The 18,866-nt window shown below is 40.7% G+C and overlaps 1 protein-coding gene across 5 annotated transcripts; it reads left to right on the top strand.

Moving 5' to 3' along the window:
- The first annotated feature begins 590 nt into the window (after positions 1–590).
- Positions 591–18,656, top strand: LOC146245992 (uncharacterized). 5 transcript variants are annotated; one of them, XR_014734573.1, is made up of 7 exons: positions 591–721; positions 2,868–2,933; positions 9,339–9,653; positions 10,565–10,649; positions 12,040–12,108; positions 17,686–17,785; positions 17,917–18,656. XR_014734573.1 is itself a non-coding variant. In XM_084684038.1 (6 exons), the coding sequence occupies exons 1-5, from the start codon at positions 658–660 to the stop codon at positions 12,095–12,097; spliced, it is 588 nt and encodes a 195-aa protein (XP_084540164.1). In that variant the 5' UTR covers positions 591–657; the 3' UTR covers positions 12,098–12,108; positions 17,917–18,656. The 5 variants fall into 5 exon arrangements, 1 of the variants encoding a protein (XP_084540164.1); XM_084684038.1 differs by lacking the exon at positions 17,686–17,785; XR_014734575.1 differs by lacking the exons at positions 591–721; positions 2,868–2,933; positions 17,686–17,785 and adding exons at positions 6,118–6,671; positions 7,337–7,417.
- Positions 18,657–18,866: the final 210 nt, after the last annotated feature.

Below are 18,866 nucleotides of genomic sequence, written 5' to 3' on the forward strand. Positions count from 1 at the left end.
AGTCAGTGCATGTCGAACGCAACTATTGATACATGTTGATGCTGATGACTGTTAACATAGAGCAGTGGTGATTTTAGACCATGTTTAGGGGTGCTCAAGCTCCCCTACATTTCATCTCAGCACCCTTAAAAATAATAATACATTTAAAATATATATATAGGTTATTATGATTTAATGCTGGTAGTTAATGAAAAAAAGGACATCCTTAGTTTTTTAAAATTAATTCAACATTTTGCACAATGATACATGTATTAATTGTTATCCAGGGAAATTACGGATTTATATTAGCAAGGGGGTTTAGCACTTTTGCAAGGCACTGTATTCATGTCACATTTTCATTGGGGGCTGAGCACCTCTAAAGGTCTGATCCTAGATATGCCCCTGACATAGATAATTTGCATATCATAGAGCAGCATTATATCCTTACTCTCTGTCCATCTGGTTACTGACATAGGCCGGGTTTCCCAGATTCGTTAAGAAGCTCTTAACGCTAAGAGCGTCTTAAGAACGTTCTAAGAGCGCTCTGGAACGCTCTTAGAACATTCTTAAGAAGATCTTAAGGTTAAGAGCTTCTTAACGAATCTGGGAAACCCGGCCATAATCATGATATTCATCATCATTGATTGACAACAACACACGCAATGATATTTTACTGATATGTTCTGTTGTGATGATGTTTTAACTTTTAATTTTCTATCCTTCAACACAGCTCAGTTAGAAGGTGAGTCATTTTCCTTGTTTCATGTCATATAACATCATGTTTGTTTTAGACTTCAAAGATGACACTGCTACCGTTTTATTTTATATTTCATGCTGCCATTGTTTAAATATCCCCCAAACACGTAGTTTTAGTTAGTCAAGGTTCTTCACAAGGAGGAAGGTAGGGGAGGAGGTCTGCACGATGTTGTATGGGAATGGTTTGGAAAACATGGAAGACATTCAGGTTTCTGGAGTCTAAGTGGTTGTCACGTGTAAAAAGGTGATCAGTGATGTGTGTTTCCAGGAAGGTGTGGACAGAGGACCAACCAGGGAAGAACCATGTATGTGGTTCTGGTTAGAGTAGTAATATAGTATTAATATATTATGGGTGCTGCATTTATGTCGCAGCAGCTCTGCTCTGACCAAGCTAGACACAGTGCAGCCCAGGTCCTAACACTGTGCAGTGGGGCAGTATGAGGACAGGGTGGGAGCTGACTTGGGTGAGATGTTCTGTAGTCGAGTGCTTTCTGTGTACAATGGATGACTACAAATATTCACAAGTGGGTCAAAGGATCCACAGTCTGGTTGAACAAGGCAGCTGTTGTACCTGTTCGGGAGGTCATGGTCTGATAAGATCACCTGGCTGTATTTACAGGCAGAGTGCAGACAGTCTGGCTAAGCAGGCCCTCAGGGTTCAGGTAGAAGTCAGACCAGTACATAACCCGTATAATAATGGCCAGGTGATAGAGGGGAGGGGCTATGAGGGCAGAGTGAGTCTGGTCACCCAGGAGCTGGAGAGAGGCAACTTGTGTCTGAGGCTGAGAGACTACAAGAGTTCAGATAGAGGAGGGGACATCTGTCCGGTCAAAAAAACAAACAGTCTGACTAAGCAGTTCCTCAGGGAAGAGGGGGGTGAGGTGATGGTGTCTATGAGTTAGGCAGAGGCTGAGGCTGTATATGGACAGAGGGAAAGGGAGAGGTTAAAGGTGAGTGTGAGGGTTCAGGGTATTACAAGACTGACGGTGGGGGCCATGTAGTGGGATTGTACAAGCAGAGGGAGATCTTCAATAGTCCTTTTCTAAGAGAAACCAGACCAATAGGTAGGATTTAGATGTGTGCCGTCAGTTAAACGTGTTCTTAACGGCGTTAGCACAAACCCAAATTAACAGCTTCAATTTTTTATCGTGCGATTAACTTTTTGGGGGCTTAGCAAACTTTGTCGTTTTTTCCACATGCTGTTGCAACAACTACTGACGTTAAAAAAACTACAACACCACACCGGATCTAGCTAGACTGGAAACAAAACAACAGGCACGCCACACACACTTGTTTGGGCTTGCGAGCCGGCCAAAGAGTAGTAGGCTAATGTTATGTTTTGAGTGGATGGCGAGAGCGAGACGTCGAAATAAGATAATAATAAATAAGATTCTGAATGGAAAGTTTACTTTTAAAAAGTTGCCAAATGGTTCCATTGACAAGACCAAAGTGATTTGTGTGTTTTGTTGTTGTGAACTGAGATATCATCGCAGCACGTCCAGTCTGAAATACCACTTGATGGTCAAGCACACAGCTGATGCGAATTCTCCGCCCCCTCGTCAAAGCCAGGCGATTGCAATGTTGTTTTCAATAAAAAAAATATTGCCACTAAGCAATCAGATCAACTTTTCCATGTGCAAATAACGGGACAAAAATAAATCAAGGGACATTTAGAATAGATAAAAATGTGTGATTAATTGCAATTAACAGTTAACTATGACATTAATGTGATTAATCACGATTAAATATTTTAATTGTTTGACTGCACTAATTTAGATGTCTGTCTCTGGACCACACTCCAGTACAGTAGGTAGTGGTTGTAGACCTACAACAAAAATCTGCTTAAAACTTAAGAAGAATATGACTTTCAAACTACAACATGTCTGAAAGAATGCACTTCACTGCTGACATGTGAAACAGAAGAAACATTCTTGTGGTAAAACATCAACACAGAATCAAATGTCAGGAATATACATTCAATACATGTTTGGTTGTATTTGGTTTGGAAATGGAACATGAAATAAATTATAATTTATGCAATTATATTTTATGTACGTTCCAAGTAGCTTGACAGAGAATGTATTACTGCAGTGTAATATATCTAACATGTTAGTTTTCCATCATTGTTTCAGCTGAACAGTATTTACAAAGAGAGAGCTCAGAGGACACGAGAAGAGAGGAATCTGCTTGTTGTCTTGGTGAGTACGAAAGACCATTTAAAATACATATACAAATCAGTGTAGTGAACAAGGAGAAAGGAATAAAACCTTCAGTTTGGTCGAACATACATGTACAGTATATTTATTACTGTACTAGGAGTGCTTTGTATCTGTTATCAAGTTTTTTTTAATCCACAACATTTGCTTAACTGTTGTGCTTGTGCAGTTTTTGCAGTGTGTTTTTTAAGAAATGTGAAAATGACCCATTGTTGTACTTGATAGGAAGTTGAGGAAATGGGTCCCAGTTCAAAACTGCAATCAGGTCCTACAAAGACAATATTTGGAATTTGTGTTTACTTCAGGCAGGTAGCAGGTAGATGTTACGGTTGAGTGCAGAGTAGGACACAAACGTAGGAGAGACAGGAAGGCTGAGTGTTTAAACCAAGGTTTTATTCTTGAACTGGGAGACAGGCAATATATTTAAAGTAACACAGGCAAGGACAGGACAAACACTGGACACAAAACAGGAACCTAAATACATAGAACCAAACAAGACACAGGTGGACATGATGACACTAACGAGAACAGAACACACAGTAATCAACAAGACAAGTGAAGACAATGACACAGGGACACAGGGAAACACCAGGGGCCTCATGTATAAAGGATTGCGCAGCTTTCATACCAGAAGATGGCGTACGGCCAAAACTCGAAAGTGTCTACGCACAGAAATATTCACATGTATAAAACCGGTCGTACGCCAGGTCCTACGCACCTTTCCTTTATGAATCACAATCAACGTGAGATTGACCGCACGTGAACGAGTCACTGACCCCCGCCTCTCCTCCTCCCATAAATGAATATGCAGATGGACTATAAATGCGCTCCTGAGGTCATTGCTTTGTCTGAATTACCGTATTTCTTCAAAGAAACGCTGCCCTCGAAGAAACGCTGCACCAAAAATTAACGTTAAACGCCACGGCGTTTATTCGAAGAAATACGGTAACTGTGAGATCGAGGTTCTGAAAACAGAGGTGGAGGCGAGAAAATGTGTCCTGTTTGGCGGCCTGTCATCAGGTATTAGCGACAAAAGAAAGAAAGTCGGCAAAGTGGAAAACTGTCACTATTTGCGCCCTTTCTTGTTTTTAACCTGTAGCACTTTGAGATTAAGCTAAATGTAAAGTGCATTACAAATAAAATTATCATTATTATTATAGGGCCATCGATGCTGTGGGTTCAGAGAACCTGACCATGGCTGAAATCAAGAAGAAATGGTACGATATAAAACTTTACAGTAAATGAAGAAACGAGTGGTGGCGCATTGTAACAGCATGGCAGCTATAGGGTTAGCGTGACATGCATTTCCTGAGTGATTTTGTTGTTCGTTTGACAGCCTCAAGTTTAACAGAAGTTATTAAGCGGTGGCGGATTAAACAGAAGGCTATAGCATTTCCCGTTTGGGGTTTTGGCATTTTGATGTGATCATCCACATTAATGATAAAACTTTAATTTTTATGTTTTTTGAATAGTCAACGTCATAAACATAGTAGTGGAAACTTTATTTTGTAATGTTTGGTGAATTTCGGCACTTTTCAGTTAGAATTCGCCATGTTACAGAGCCAGACAAGACTTTAAAGACGGTCCGCACATTCTCACGTCTGCTCAAATGTTTCCGTGATGGCCCTCACATTATCACGTCAAGTAAATCATTATACATCACAAAGTGTGCGTGAAAACCAGCCTACGCAAGCTTTTTGTGCGTACGCAACGTTTATACACGAGGCCCCAGGGGCCTGTAGGCTACTAGGAATCAAGATTTGGCGTTAGCGAGGTAGCTTCAGGTTCAACCCAGGGTTTTTTGTACTACGATGGTGGATCACTTGATACCGTGGTAGATCGCCATGGTAACACATGCTGAACGGCTAACCTGCTCGGGAGCAGGTTAGATCAGAGATCAACCGGTACAAAAACCCCGCCCACATTCTTGACGATAATATCGTCACCGTTCATAGAAGATCCTGTGAAGCTTGGTGCGCGGATAGTGAGAGGTGCGCTCAGAAGAGCCAGAACATTTAGAGACTGACAATACTCTTTCGCATTTCCTAACCGCCGTCGTAGTACCGCTTATCGTGATTGCAATTGTTAGCTTCGCGTAGCCGGGTAACTGAAAGTAATCCAGAGTATGTTGATCTTGATTCGTAGTACAGACCCCAGGGCGGGGCAAAACCAAACATAAAAATAGCTGCAAGTTAAGTGGAACAATATGTATTATGTTTTTGATCAATTTCTCAACATCCCAACATGATGTAAATACTTTTGTAAGTGCCCTTGTATAGTGAAATAATTCCAAGTATCGAAGTTTGGCAACATTTTAAGTCCTAACAAGTCAAAAATGAGGCTAAATCCAAATGTTGAAAATGAAAATGAAGTGTTGGGATGGATATCCTAAGTCCTAAACAGATGCACTGGAACTCAGTCTGATGCAAAACTTTATTCAGACACAAACGTATCTAAACAAGTGAGTGTGTTCCTGGGAGCAGACTGGAATTTTTCTCCGGACATTTGTCTTTTATACCTAAACCTTATAAGTTCTTTAATTTTTCTATTGGTACAATACTGTTTGTCACAGATGTATTATGCATTTCTCACACTATTGGTCTCTTACCGTAAGTGCTTCAGATTACAGTTACATAGAAAACTCCTATTTGTTTGGCTTGCTCGGGCCTTAAAGACCAGCTGCACTGAGTTACTGAGTGTAAAGTCGTAAATCTGTCCCATGATATCTGGGCCTTGTAGTTTTCCATTGAAGAAGCATACACACTGTTCTCTCGCCCTCAGCCCCTAAATATCCAGATTTGCACTTTGGGCTTAATATGTTCTACATATTAGCGGCAATACTAATCAGTCAACATCAGTGATGTTTTTCTACAACACAAGAACAATGGCGGATTCCTCCTTCAAAATGGCAAAATGTTGTCAAATTGGCATAATAGATAGTTACACTGGGATTAATCAGAAGACTTGAAACTGTAATTTCTGTCAGAGTAAAAAAATATATGTTCATACCTGACTGGAGTAGAACCCTCCACCCTTCGCACATCAGCATTGCGTCTCATCCTAAGCCATTTACACTTGGACATTGTACATTTTTTGTATCACAAAATAAGACATTTCTCCAATGGCACCCATTGTCAGATTTGGTTAAAGCTCAAACAGATGTAATTTAGTCCTATTTATATATGGGACATAAAAACAGGTTAACGGGATGACTGGGTTGCTGCTTTAAAGAATAGTTTACTCGTAGTGCTTTGAAAAGGTTGCTTGGGGTTCTATAACTTGTCATGTAAGGGAATTTCAAATCATGCCTAGCATCAGTGGCGATTTGTCCTGGCTTAAGTTCCTGAAATGAATTTGCGCAACAGGCAACAGGCTGAACAATCAATATACTTCATTCGAGCTCATTCGGTTGTGAATCTGAAACTACCATGCATAGACTCCTAAACTCGCTAAACAGATGATCGGAGGCTTGCAGTTCCCCGAGTCCCCGGAGAAAGGTTCGGGGTTAGCTATGGAGTAGGGCGGGATGTGACAGTGTTGTTATGGGCTGAAATAAACACTCATGAATATGTTTTACAACCGGAGGATTGACCAGAAGACTAGAAACCGTTTTGTAAAAAAAAAAAAAAAAGCCTTTGTTTACCAGCACAACGTCTCATCCAAGTGAGCCATTGCCAGATCTGGGGCCTGTACTACGAATCAAAATTTGGCGTTAGCGAGGTAACTTTCTCAGAAGAAACAGAACATTTAGAGACTGACAAAACCCTTTCGCATTTCCTCATCAGTATCTTTCTGAAAGATATAGGTTCTTAGCAGAGGGAATTACGTATATTTCCAGCTTCTTGAGCCGTATTTGGCCAATGCTACACATTGAAGCTGTGCACTCACAGTCCCACAGACTGTATGCATATCGTTTCGTTATTTCGCTATGGGTACTTTGATAGTGTGGGTGATGCAGAGAACCTGAGCAAGAGCAAGAACAAGGTCTGCTCCGCTATTTGCAACAGATTTTCTTTAATGGTTGTTGCCACCATATTCTGATTAATGTCGTGGGGAAAAGAGATTTCCAAAGTGCCCTTTGTAAAAACTTTTGACTCTAATATGTTGACAAAATGAAACAAGGTTTTTCACTCAATGTTCTGATTTCCCTTCTGGAAATGTATGCAAATGATATCATATTTTACAACTTAACCCATTCTGTTGTCCTTGGGTGCTTTGAGCCATTTTCTAATCATTTCCGTATCAGAAATGTGTTTTTTTCCCCCAATCAAAACCTTTCAAACCAAAAAGAACAATGGGTATCTGTACAAAGCTCTTCACAAGTGATACATAAATGATCATTTCACTACTTTCATTGAATTTTGATGTTTCATTCACTTTTATAGCATTTTTAGGACATTGAAAGAGATTAGTGGTGAAAACCCCCAGAAAAGATTCAAACGGCACAACAAGAAAGCCACAAAAAGGTATTAAAAAGACCAAAACGTAAAACAAAGTTTAACAAATACATCCTCATGTGTTCTCCCTTCCCTAGGAATACAGAAAAATATGTCAGTGTAACTAATTTTTGTGTCATTCATTCAGTCAATTACTATCTCTTCTCATATACCAGTTTTTCTGTCTCCAGCCTTGTTCTTTTTATTAAAAGCCTCTAATAATCGAGCTCCAGGGTTTTTTTTTATACAGGGCCCCTCACATTGTCTGCTCCAACCTGAAACAAAAGAACATTGTCCCTTTCCAAGGCACACTTGGTCAAAGTTGAAGGTGTCCATTTGACTATTACAAGGTTCATTGCTTATTGTGGTAAATACAACTCAAAACTGTGCCCCCAAAATGAGCAGGCAGACACAGTTTCCTGATCATCTAGGACCTGGATGAGAAAGTAAATGGTATATTGGATCAATATTTAGCAACCACATATGGCATACATACTGGCGTATGACTATTAGTTTCACTGTTACCTCTGTATGGCACAGTGGGACGACAGTCACTGCAGAGAACAGTAATACATTTCACTCCTACAATATTCATAAATAATTGTTGAATGAACATGGTCACATAGATTAGGCTACTTGAAACATACATATGCCTGGGCTTCCAACCTGCTGCCACCAGGGTCTGAAGAAATGCCCCCTTCCACCGGGAGTGACCCTGATAGATATCCTAAAAAAGGGACGAGTTCAGGCAATTCAGCATTGTACTTGTTGGCCTTAAAATATGTACAAGTATTGGCTTACCGTTTTGAATTATGGTTTTATTTTTTATTTGCTCCCACAATCGTTTGCCACTGCAGGGTTGCCACTGCAGGGTTGCAACTAAAATAATACAGCAACAAAAGTTTAACGTTGTGGAATGCACACGTGTAATTATGATCACATCTTCAATAAGTCATGTAGTTTACGCATTTACAGCTGCTATTTTCTGCCAGATTGGCTGCAGCGACTTTGTTGAATTTTGCCTATATTATATGTCTGTATTCCTGATATGATTGTATTACAATATTTCATGCAAGAGGAGCAGACAAAGTTTGTAAGATTGTCTGCTCCTCCTTCGTGAAATATGCGGCTCTTGTTTCGTCCATGTTTGCGATTGGACATATGGTGCAAACACCGCCCCTTCATGTGAACGCGCACGTCTCTAGATTGGAAAGATCTGGGTTGAGTTAGAGAATTGATAACCGCCGTCGTAGTACCGCTTATCGTGACTGCGATTGTTAGGCTTCGCGTAGCCGGGTAACTGAAAGTAATCCAGAGCATGTTGATCTTGATTCTTAGTACAGGCCCCAGGACTCTGCCATGTTCAGTCATCAACTGGATAATAATAAATAAATAAATCTCCAATGGCAAGCATTTTCAGATTTGGTCCAAGCTCAAACAGCTGTAATTCAATCATATTTTCACATAGCAAGGTGAAACTTTGCAAGGTACTTCAAGGTGGTGTAATCTTAAAGCCTATTAGGTTTGAAAAACCATCATTCAAAATGACATTTGATTTAGTGACACAAACTTGAGGACCGGAGGAACCCTTATTACAATAGGGTTCCTCCTGATGCAGGTCTGGAGGGCGAGCCGGGGCTGGGCCAGGGCCATTGTCGCTGGATTGAGTGACTTTTCACTTTCCCTGGAGACAAAAATTATCTAGCTACTTTAAACAACTTCTGGTGAGTCTCAACACCAGGCTTGTCAGCCTCCGACCCAGCTACCCGGTACTCCTGAAATTCTGGCGTTGTACCGTTTTTTTTATTTTTTATTCAAGTTGGGACCGAGGTACCAGTTTTTGTAACAACCCTTCAACATACTGTATTTATCTAAATAAATATCAGCAAATCACCAGCTGTTTAATGGATTGATTTCAAACCATAATTCATATTTTTATATAACCTTCCAGAAATACAGCTAGACTGCAAACATCCAGAGGACATTCACAAATTAATAAAGAAACTGGTAGGACAACAGGAGGAGCTTAGAAAAGACCTGAAGGACAAGAACAACCAAGTAGAGAAGCTCACAGTCCAACTGCAGGAGAAAGACTCTGAACTGGAAAAGAGGAATCAGAGACTGAGAGAGAAGGAGCGAGAATTAGAAGAGAGAGACCAAAGACTGGAGAGACTAGAGAGTGAAGCTAAAGAGAAGGACAAACAACTGGGAGAGAGAGATAAACTGCTGAAGGAGAGAGACGTCAGAAATAAAAACAATAAACTTGGTAAGATTTCATGATGTCACTTGTTCCTCATATAATTTATCTGATCAATTTTAAGTGTTTTGTATTTGGAAAAGGTACGGTTGGTACATTTATCAAAATGTATTTTATGTGTTCAGTATCATAGTCAGATGTTTCTGTTTGTCGTGCTCTTTATGCACTGCGGAAATTACTGGCAACGGAGACTGATTTAGTTATACTACTTGTTCTTTATTCCAAACACGAAAGACTATGAAACGTACTGCACTCTGCACCTAGGCCAGCCCCGTAAGCCCCTTCAGCTCATATCCCAAGTTGTGATCGGCTGTTGCCACTGAGTAGTCTGCAACTATCTCATCAACACTATAGTTACGTATACTACATCCCCCATTTAGCTAGCCTTCCGAGGTAACAGAACAATCCCGTTTTGCCACTCCTATTATATCGTGTAACAACAACACTGAATAGAAACATTCCTTGACTACAACAGCATACTCTAAGGTAACTGGATTACTACAATAGATAGGTTGTCTGTGACCAACTGTAACCCAACCAAGCACATAGTCTTGTAGTTTTTTCTGGAAGTTTAGTGCGACGTCTTGCTCTAGTTGTTTGAGCCTCTACAACGGAGGGCTCCGTTGCTCTCTCAACACTTTGTGTCACAACTTCTGACTCTCCTTGTCTCTCTTCTTCTTCATCCTGAGTAAAGTCAACGTCTGTGACTTCTTCATTGTCCCTATACCTGGCTGCTTTGTCCGGCCTGAGATGCCTTCTGTTCCTGCCGTAGCAAACTCCTGCTGGTGTAATTATATCGTATGACCTTGGTTCCTGTCTGACTCTTGCTACTGTTGCTGGCTTTCATCCTTTTGCTGTCTCCATGCACACTTTGTCTACCTCCTGAAATGGTGCAAGCGGCGTTGGCCGTTTTTTCGTAGCCTTCCTTTTGCAGCCGCTGTCTGTGCGCCAAGCCATGCTGAACACGTACAGGAATCGCAGGCCGCAGAACTGCTTTACTCAAAGGTAAGCTGGTGCGCAGGACATGACCCATGAGTAGGCGTGCAGGCGAGCACTGCACACCTGTGACTGGCGTGTTGCTCAGGTGTAGTAGTGCCATGTGAGGGTCAACCCCGGTCTGTGCTGAGCTTTCAGCATGTTTTTAACCGGCTGAATTGTCCTCTCCACCAAACCATTAGACTGTGGAAACGCTGGGCTGGAGTGGGTGATTTTGAACCCCCACCCCCTAGCATACTGAACCATTTCAGCACTTGCAAAAGGCAAAAGGTCTTGTCTTAAGAATTTCAGTGCCCAGTCTAACCTTGTGTTGTTCTGTGTACCTGACAAATAAAAGACTTGAACTTGAACTTGAGGTACATGATCTGCCACCAATTTGGCTGGAATACCATGTCTAGCGAACACGGCTTTAAACTTGGCTATGATCGTACCTGACGTTGTGTCAGTCAACCTCAGCACCTCAGGATATTTCAAAAAGTAATCCACTATTAGAAGGAATGAGGAGCCTTGAAACTCAAAGACGTCAGCGGCTATCTTCTGCCATGGAGCATCTGGCACTGGTTGTGGTAGAAGTGGTTCCTTTGGGTTGCCGGGCAATTTCTCATGACGTGCAGTAAAAGATTCAACCACCATGCACATGTCATTTGTGAGACAAGGCCAGCCCAGTACACAAGGGACCTAGCGTGAGCAAAGGAACGTTGAATGCCCTTGTGTGCAGTATGAAGTCTTTAGCACTTGCGCTCTGAAGTCTCTGGGGATTATTATGCGCTTATTTACCATGAGCGCATAAAACATCTTCGATGTAGATGGAGTTTCTGATGTGTCAGGCTGAGGCCCTGATATAGACAGAGGGAAAGGGAGGTTAAAGGTGAGTCTGAGGGCCCTGGGCATTACAAGACTGACGGTGGAGGCCTTGTTGTGGAATTGTACAAGCAAAGAGAAATCTTCACTGGTCTTTTTCTAAGAGAAACCAGACCAATAAGGATGATTTAGATGTCTGTCTCTGGTCCACACTCCAGTACAGTACGTGGTGCTAGTAGACCTACAACACAAATCTGCTTAAAACTTTGAAGAATATGTTGTTCAAACTACAAAATGTCTGAAAGAATGCACTTCACTCCCTGACCTGTGAAACAGAAGAAACATTCTTGTTGTAAAACATCAACACAGGATAAAAAGTCAGGAATATACATTCAATAAATGTGTGCTGTATTTGGTTTGGAAATGGAACATTAAATCATTTATTATTTATACAATTATATTTTATTAAAAGTATTTCAACACAATTTTCTGTGCTGATGGTATTAGAAGTCAAACTGCATATGTTAAGTAGCTTGACAAAGAATGTATTACTGCAGTGTAATATATCTAACATGTCAGTTCTCCATCATTGTTTCAGCTGGACAGTATTTACAAAGGAAGAGCCCGGAGGCCAAGAGGAGAAGAGAGGAATCTGATTATTGTCTTGGTAAGAATAAAAGTCAAATACTACAGATAAAATAAAACAATGGATTTCCATTTCTACAGTGAAGGCACATTCTCAAGTCTATTTATGCTCTTAATATTGATTATATTTGAATAATTGATTCAAACAGATCCAACACAGAGTTTGTTTTGTAAACTGTCTGTTTATTGTGTCAGGCAGCCAAACTTATTGCTGACAGGCAGTACAAGATTCAACCACCATGCGCAGGTCATTTGTAAGACCAGTCCAGTACACGAGGGACCTAGCGTGAGCCAAGGAATGTTGAATGCCCTGGTGTGCGGAGCACTTCATACATTTTTCCAGTAACATTCGCTAGATTATGTAGCCTGACGTCATACTCATAATTATATTCAGAATCTGAGTCTGATACCGCTCCGTTGGGCTGTGAGTATGGGCGTGTTTCAACCAAACCCAGGAAAAAAAAAGCCTCTTCGCTCAATTGGATAGACCTATAACCAATCAGAGCAACGTAGAATGGTGTTTGTTGAAAACAAATTCAACCCAAGCGCTCTTTGGTGACTAGGTTGATTATGTTACTGTTTGTCAGCTGTCCATCATCGTATAAAGCACGCCCTGACAATGTGATTAGTCCGAACTCTTGTTCGGACATAGTTTTTCCCCAACCGAGCGACCCCAGACCCAACCACAAAATTGTTTGTGGGCGGGGCTAAATTTGGCTGGCACCCAGGCTATAGATTATGGCCACTACACATTTACTGTATGGCTAGCGAGTGACTGCCAACCAGCACTTCAACATTGAATGTCAATCGTGTGCCGGGTAAACTAGACTAGCCAGACTACTGTAGTATGCAGCTAGCACAGAAGAAAGTTATAGCTACGTAGTAATGTGACAAGACTGAATTTAAAAGTACAAAAAACATACCAGGGACACCGACAACCTCGGCAACCCTGCGCCAGGTATATATATTTTTTGTTAAAGTCTCTTTAATCGTACAGAGACATATAAAACAAGACTGGTTGTGTAGACACATATACGATAAGTTTCTCCTCCATCTTGAAACCTAGAAAATGTTTACCATGACCAACGGTTGCTACGTTACAAAAAACAAGAAACCAATCCGATTGGCCAACGCCAGCGTTTAACGCTCCTTATTTACATAAAGTTGAGAAAATCCAACTTGCAACGCTCGGCTCGCCTTTCCACAATGCCCCTCGCAAGCGTTGACAAGTGTCAACGCTGGTTTCATTGACAATGAATTGGAAGCCGACGCCCCGCTCCGCTGTAGTGGACACGCACCGTTACCCGGCGTCATGGAGTCGAGCAGCTAAATACTTATTTAACACTAAAGTTGCCACTGTCTCCCTGCCTGTGTTTGCGCTGTTGCGCTGTTATACTCAGCAAGTATCGTGTCGTGGTGTCGGAGGACTGATCGAAAAGCGCGTCATACATTTAAGTAATTTAGACTTGCATCTACAGTAGGTAACACATTAAATAATGTATTTAAACTAGTGCTGTCAGTTTAACGCGTTATTAACGGCGTTAACGCAAACCCAAATTAACGGCGTCAATTTTTTTATCGCACGATTAACGCGCGATTTTGGACAAGCAAACTTTGTAGTTTTTTTCCCATGCTGTTGCAACAACAGCCGACGTTAGAAAACTACAACACCACACCGGATCTAGCTAGACCAGAAACAAAACAACAGGCACGCCACACACACTTGTTTGGCTTGCGAGCCGGCTAAAAAGTAGTAGCAGAGCCCGTTTACGGATATAGACATTCACTGGTAGTAGGCTAACGTTATGTTTTGAGTGGATGGCGAACGCGAGACGCCGAAATGGATGCCAATAAGATTCTGAATGGAAAGTTTACTTTTAAAAAGTTTCCAAATGGTTCCATTGACAAGACCAACGTGATCTGTGTGTTTTGTCGTTGTAAACTGAGCTATAATCGCAGCACGTCCAGTCTGAAATACCACTTGATGGCCAAGCACACAGCTGATGCGATTCATGCGAATTCTTGCCCCCTCGTCAAAGCCAGGCGATTGCAATGTTGTTTTCAATAAAAAAAAAATTTGCACAAAGCAATCCGAACCCCTTTTCCATGTTGATAAGAGCATTAAAATTTGAAAAAAGAATGGGACGATTAATTGTGATTTATCGCGAGTTAAGTATCACATTAATGCGATTAATCGCGATTAAATATTTTAATCGTTTGACAGCACTAATTTAAACTCAAGCTTATGTAGTGCGTCGCTGTATATCAGCCAGTAAAAATGGACCCATCTGCAACCGACGCAAGCACACCCCAAAATGTCCCAAGAAATTGTACCAGGGGCGATTCTAGGATCAGACCTTTAGGGGTGCTCAGCCCCCAATGACAATGTGACATGAATACAGTGCCTTGCAAAAGTGCTAAACCCCCTTGCTAATATAAATCCCTTATTTCACTGGATAACAATTAATACATGTATCATTATGCAAAATATTGAATGAATTTAAAAAAAACTAAGGAAGTCCCTTTTTTCATGAACTACCAGCATGAAATTATAATAAACTATATATTTTTTAATGCATTCTTATTTTTAGGGGTGCTGAGATGAAATGATGGGGAGCTTGAGCACCTCTAAACATGGTCTAAAATCAACTCTGAATTGTACCCTCTCTAGTTACATTAATAATTGCATTGCAGGTTAATATAAAGTGTGCCCCTAAACGTTATGCTTGCGCTCTATTTGCCTACTACAATTGTAAAAATCCTATGGCTTCATCTTCAATTGGGCCTTGATACAATGCCATCTCATATTTTCTACCCATTCTGCAGTTTTGGGGGACTTTCCACACCAGCCCCTTTTGCCCAGTTCCTCTATTCTGCCCTACATACACCAGTTACAATCAACCCTGGGTCATAGCCCTTCACCATTGCATGTTGTGATTCATTTTTCACAGATCACACCCATCAAATCAAAGTGAATAGTAACTGGTCCAACTCCATGTCCAGGCACATGGTATCTGTGCAGGAATACAGTCATCACACTTGTGTTTGACACAAATCCAATGACTTTGCAACTTTTGTGTAGGCCCATACTATAGCGGTTTGCAGACATAAAACACAGATGAGACTCAGGAGAGTGAATTAGAGATAATGGTGGTGGGAGGGTGTTGTTACTTCTGCTTATTTTTCGCCACTCCTATCAAACCACCACTACAAAAGCCACTAATTTTGCCAGTAAATGCCTGCAATGCTGGGAAGAAAACTATATGACAACCATAATATTGAATGTAACTGGCCCCAGCTTGGCCCCCCATGGTCTAGAACCTCCCCTAGCTGCATTGCAAATCAAGACAAGAGCCTCTTCATAAGGCCCAGTGGCAGACTCATGCTGTCCAAGGCCGTCAAATGTCAACACTCATGAAATGCCTCTTGTCCAATGAAAGTAGACCTACCTGGTTGAAACTTACTGTTGTGTACACATTTATATTCAAATTATAAACAAACAACAAGAAAAAGTGAAATTGCATTCACTCTTATTTCCATAGCTATTGTGGTCTCAAATTACCATACCGACATATGTGTCCTACACAGTGTTGGGTAAGTTACTTCAAAAAAGTAATTTATTACTAATTACTAATTACTTCATCAATATTGTAGTTATATTACTTTTGTAATTACTCTGTCTGAAAAATAATTTAATTCCTCAATAAGTAATGTAATGCATTACTTCTTACAATTCCTAAAAACCTTGACTGAATAGAAAACAGAAAGGAAAGTCTCTTAATAATTAAATACAAGTCAAACTTGGAACAGTTTAGACTTTTAGATTTTTTTTAACATAGCCTACTAATACTTAACATTTTAGCAACACGTGTAACCTGTAACCAAATGTAACCTTCTTTCATCTTTAGTTACCAAACAATATGTGCATAACACAAAAGCTTAACTTTAAGTTAAACATGACATCACAGGATTCTACAGTACTCAGCAGTAGCAGCTCTTCCTTTTTTAAGCTCACCTTCAGACACTTTCTGCACTGGCGATGTAAAATCAAGTTTTGCCTGCTTAACAGGTGTTGCTGAGGTGTTATCTGTCGATGCCAAAGTAAATTCCTAGTCTGTGCAAACTTTCATGATGAACATGGATCATTCAAAACAGTTTGTCGATGCTGCCTTGTGAGGTGCTTCAGTAGGTTACTTGTACTAGCCGCAGCCGTATATCGTTTTTTCTCCCCAGGACATAGATTGCACTTTTCATTAATGTTCTTGTCAACCTGTGACAAAAAGGTTAAGTACTTGGAATATTTCCATTTGGTCAAACAGCTAGAGCTACTTGCTGCAGCCGAGTCCGAAATCTTCCACTTCAAACAGCTAGAGCCCGCGCTTATGCAGCAAAAACTCGCGTCTCCCGTTTACTTTTTCAGTGGATAAGTAATTTAATTACAGTAACGCGTTACACCCAACACTGGTCCTACACATACATACAGACTTTTAAGTCAACTGGAGTCATTGTTCATACAAAGATATTTGTATGAAGTATTTGTATGAAGTATTTTTCAAAATGTTCACCGTACATGGCGGACTGTATGGTCAGGGTCACCAATGGCTGTTCTGTTTCCCATGAGAAATAAGTCCTATAGAACAAGTTTCAAACATTTTAGCCTCATGGGGTGGAAATGCCATCACTTTGAAAATGGACAATTGGGGCATGGCCTGTAGCACCACCTATGGGCATTGGTGGGCCTTTTGTGGTGTGCTAGTTACTCATGGTCTATATTATCAATGTTTCAGGATTTGGAGAATGTTTTACCATTGCATACCAAATCTGGAATGCAATAACACCAAGATCCACAAGGGCTTTTGCTAAAAGCCAAGGAGTGAGAGTGGAGGCTTGGTCAGCCCACCCTTTTCAGAAAGCCTTGGATGTGTGTGCGTCTCCCTAAACCTGCGTGTGTGTCAGGAGCCAGGATGTGTCTGTGAGAATTTGGAGCATGCGCGATGTGGAGCAAGGGAGACAGTTCATTGGAGGAAGCCCTAGCAATTAGTCAAGCATGCATATTTCAAATATTCACAATAAATTTTCAATTTCATCTTACATTCAGCTATTTACGATTTGTGTACTAAACATTGCCAAGAGGCTTCTATTAAACTTGTGATTGAATTGGAGAATCAATTAATGTAAAGTGGATGTATAAAGCAATAGCGTTTCCCTTTAATTCAATCATTTTAGAGATATCAAGTTGGCTTTGCACATGGTAACATTTTGCAGTGTCTACCTCATGTGTGGAAGAGATCAAGTCCCTGGGTCAATGTGGCACTTATTTATGGACACATTAAATATGTGCCACAGGTGCAAATTCACCATAATGTTAATAATTTTGCCATTTTATAATATATTCTGTATCGCTTCTCACCCTATAAGAAGACATATGTCCTACACAGTTTCACATTTCAAGTCAATCGGAGCTACGGTTCATGAGGAGAAGATTTGTGTCGTTTTGGATAAATCTTTATTGCACAGAAAATCCAATTTGGCGGCCATTATAGATTCTTGAGGCTTTTTTGTTCCCCATGAGCAGTAAGGCATATGTACTCAATTTCAGAATTTGGGGACGTATGGCCTATAAAGGGCATCACTTTGAAAATTGACATATTGGGGCGTGGCCTGTAGCGCCACCTGTTGTCTCACGTAAGCCATGTTTGGTATGTAGTTACTAATTCTCTGCAGTTTCAACATGCCAAATTTCTGAACTTTTTACATTACTGATTGCAACAGATTAATGTTTAAATGAAGGAACAATTTTTTAAACAAGTGTATCTTTCTATCACACCAGGGAGCCATGAAATTAATCAGAAGCAGTGGACCAAAAGTCTTCATGACATCCTGGATGAACTCGTTAAAGACAATATAAAAAAATTCAAGTTACATTTAGAAACTGGATATAAAGACAAGAAAGGGATCCCAGCTGGAGCACTTGAAAACATTGACACGGTGACACTGGTGAAGCTATTACTACAATACTTCGGAGTAAATGACTCTGTCATAATGACGAGGGATGCCCTGAAGAGCATACCCCGCAACGACCTGCAAGACCTGCTGATACCCTTTCTCAGCAAACTAGGAGAAACATGGTGATGGACTGAAGTAATGAAAGTCATTCTAGTGAACTGTTCTCAGGACTGCATGATGGACTGCATGATCTTCATAAATACCAGATTTAAAACCATATTTTATGACAAATGACTACATTGAAAGAATGGTAAGGGACATGCCTCATGTCCCTTACTCAAATTTGGAGAGACGTGTCTTGTTTTCCTATTCACAGAAACGGGTGCCCAGCATGACCCGAATTAAGCATATAGAAATGATGTGTGTTAATGAAAACCACCTTACCCACATTCGCATACACAGTTTGTTCAGTTCACAGTTGAGTACAGTACATTTGGATTACATTCAGACGGTGTTGCTCTCTCTCTATTACTCTCTATCTATCTACTAGCTTTTGCAGCATAGGCTCTTCAACTCTTTTTCACTTGGATACTTAAACTTAGAAGCTTCATTCAAAGAGGCATTGCATTGTTTTTTTTGTTTTTTTTACATAATCAAATAAAAAGTGAAAAGACAGTCGTTGTCTGTCCTCACTTGTGGCCTTCCTCCAGATCCAGGGGACACGCCAGGCCAACACAAAGGTGAGTCCCGGGAATCATGACCAGCTGTTTTGACATGAAGAAATTACCTGTTTAACTGGTGTTTTCGTGTGAAGGGTTAAGATTCACTGTTCAG

This window comes from Hypomesus nipponensis, chromosome 20, assembly GCF_054491055.1.
Source record: "Hypomesus nipponensis isolate SF chromosome 20, ASM5449105v1, whole genome shotgun sequence".
In the NCBI taxonomy this organism is placed as follows: Eukaryota; Metazoa; Chordata; class Actinopteri; order Osmeriformes; family Osmeridae; genus Hypomesus; species Hypomesus nipponensis.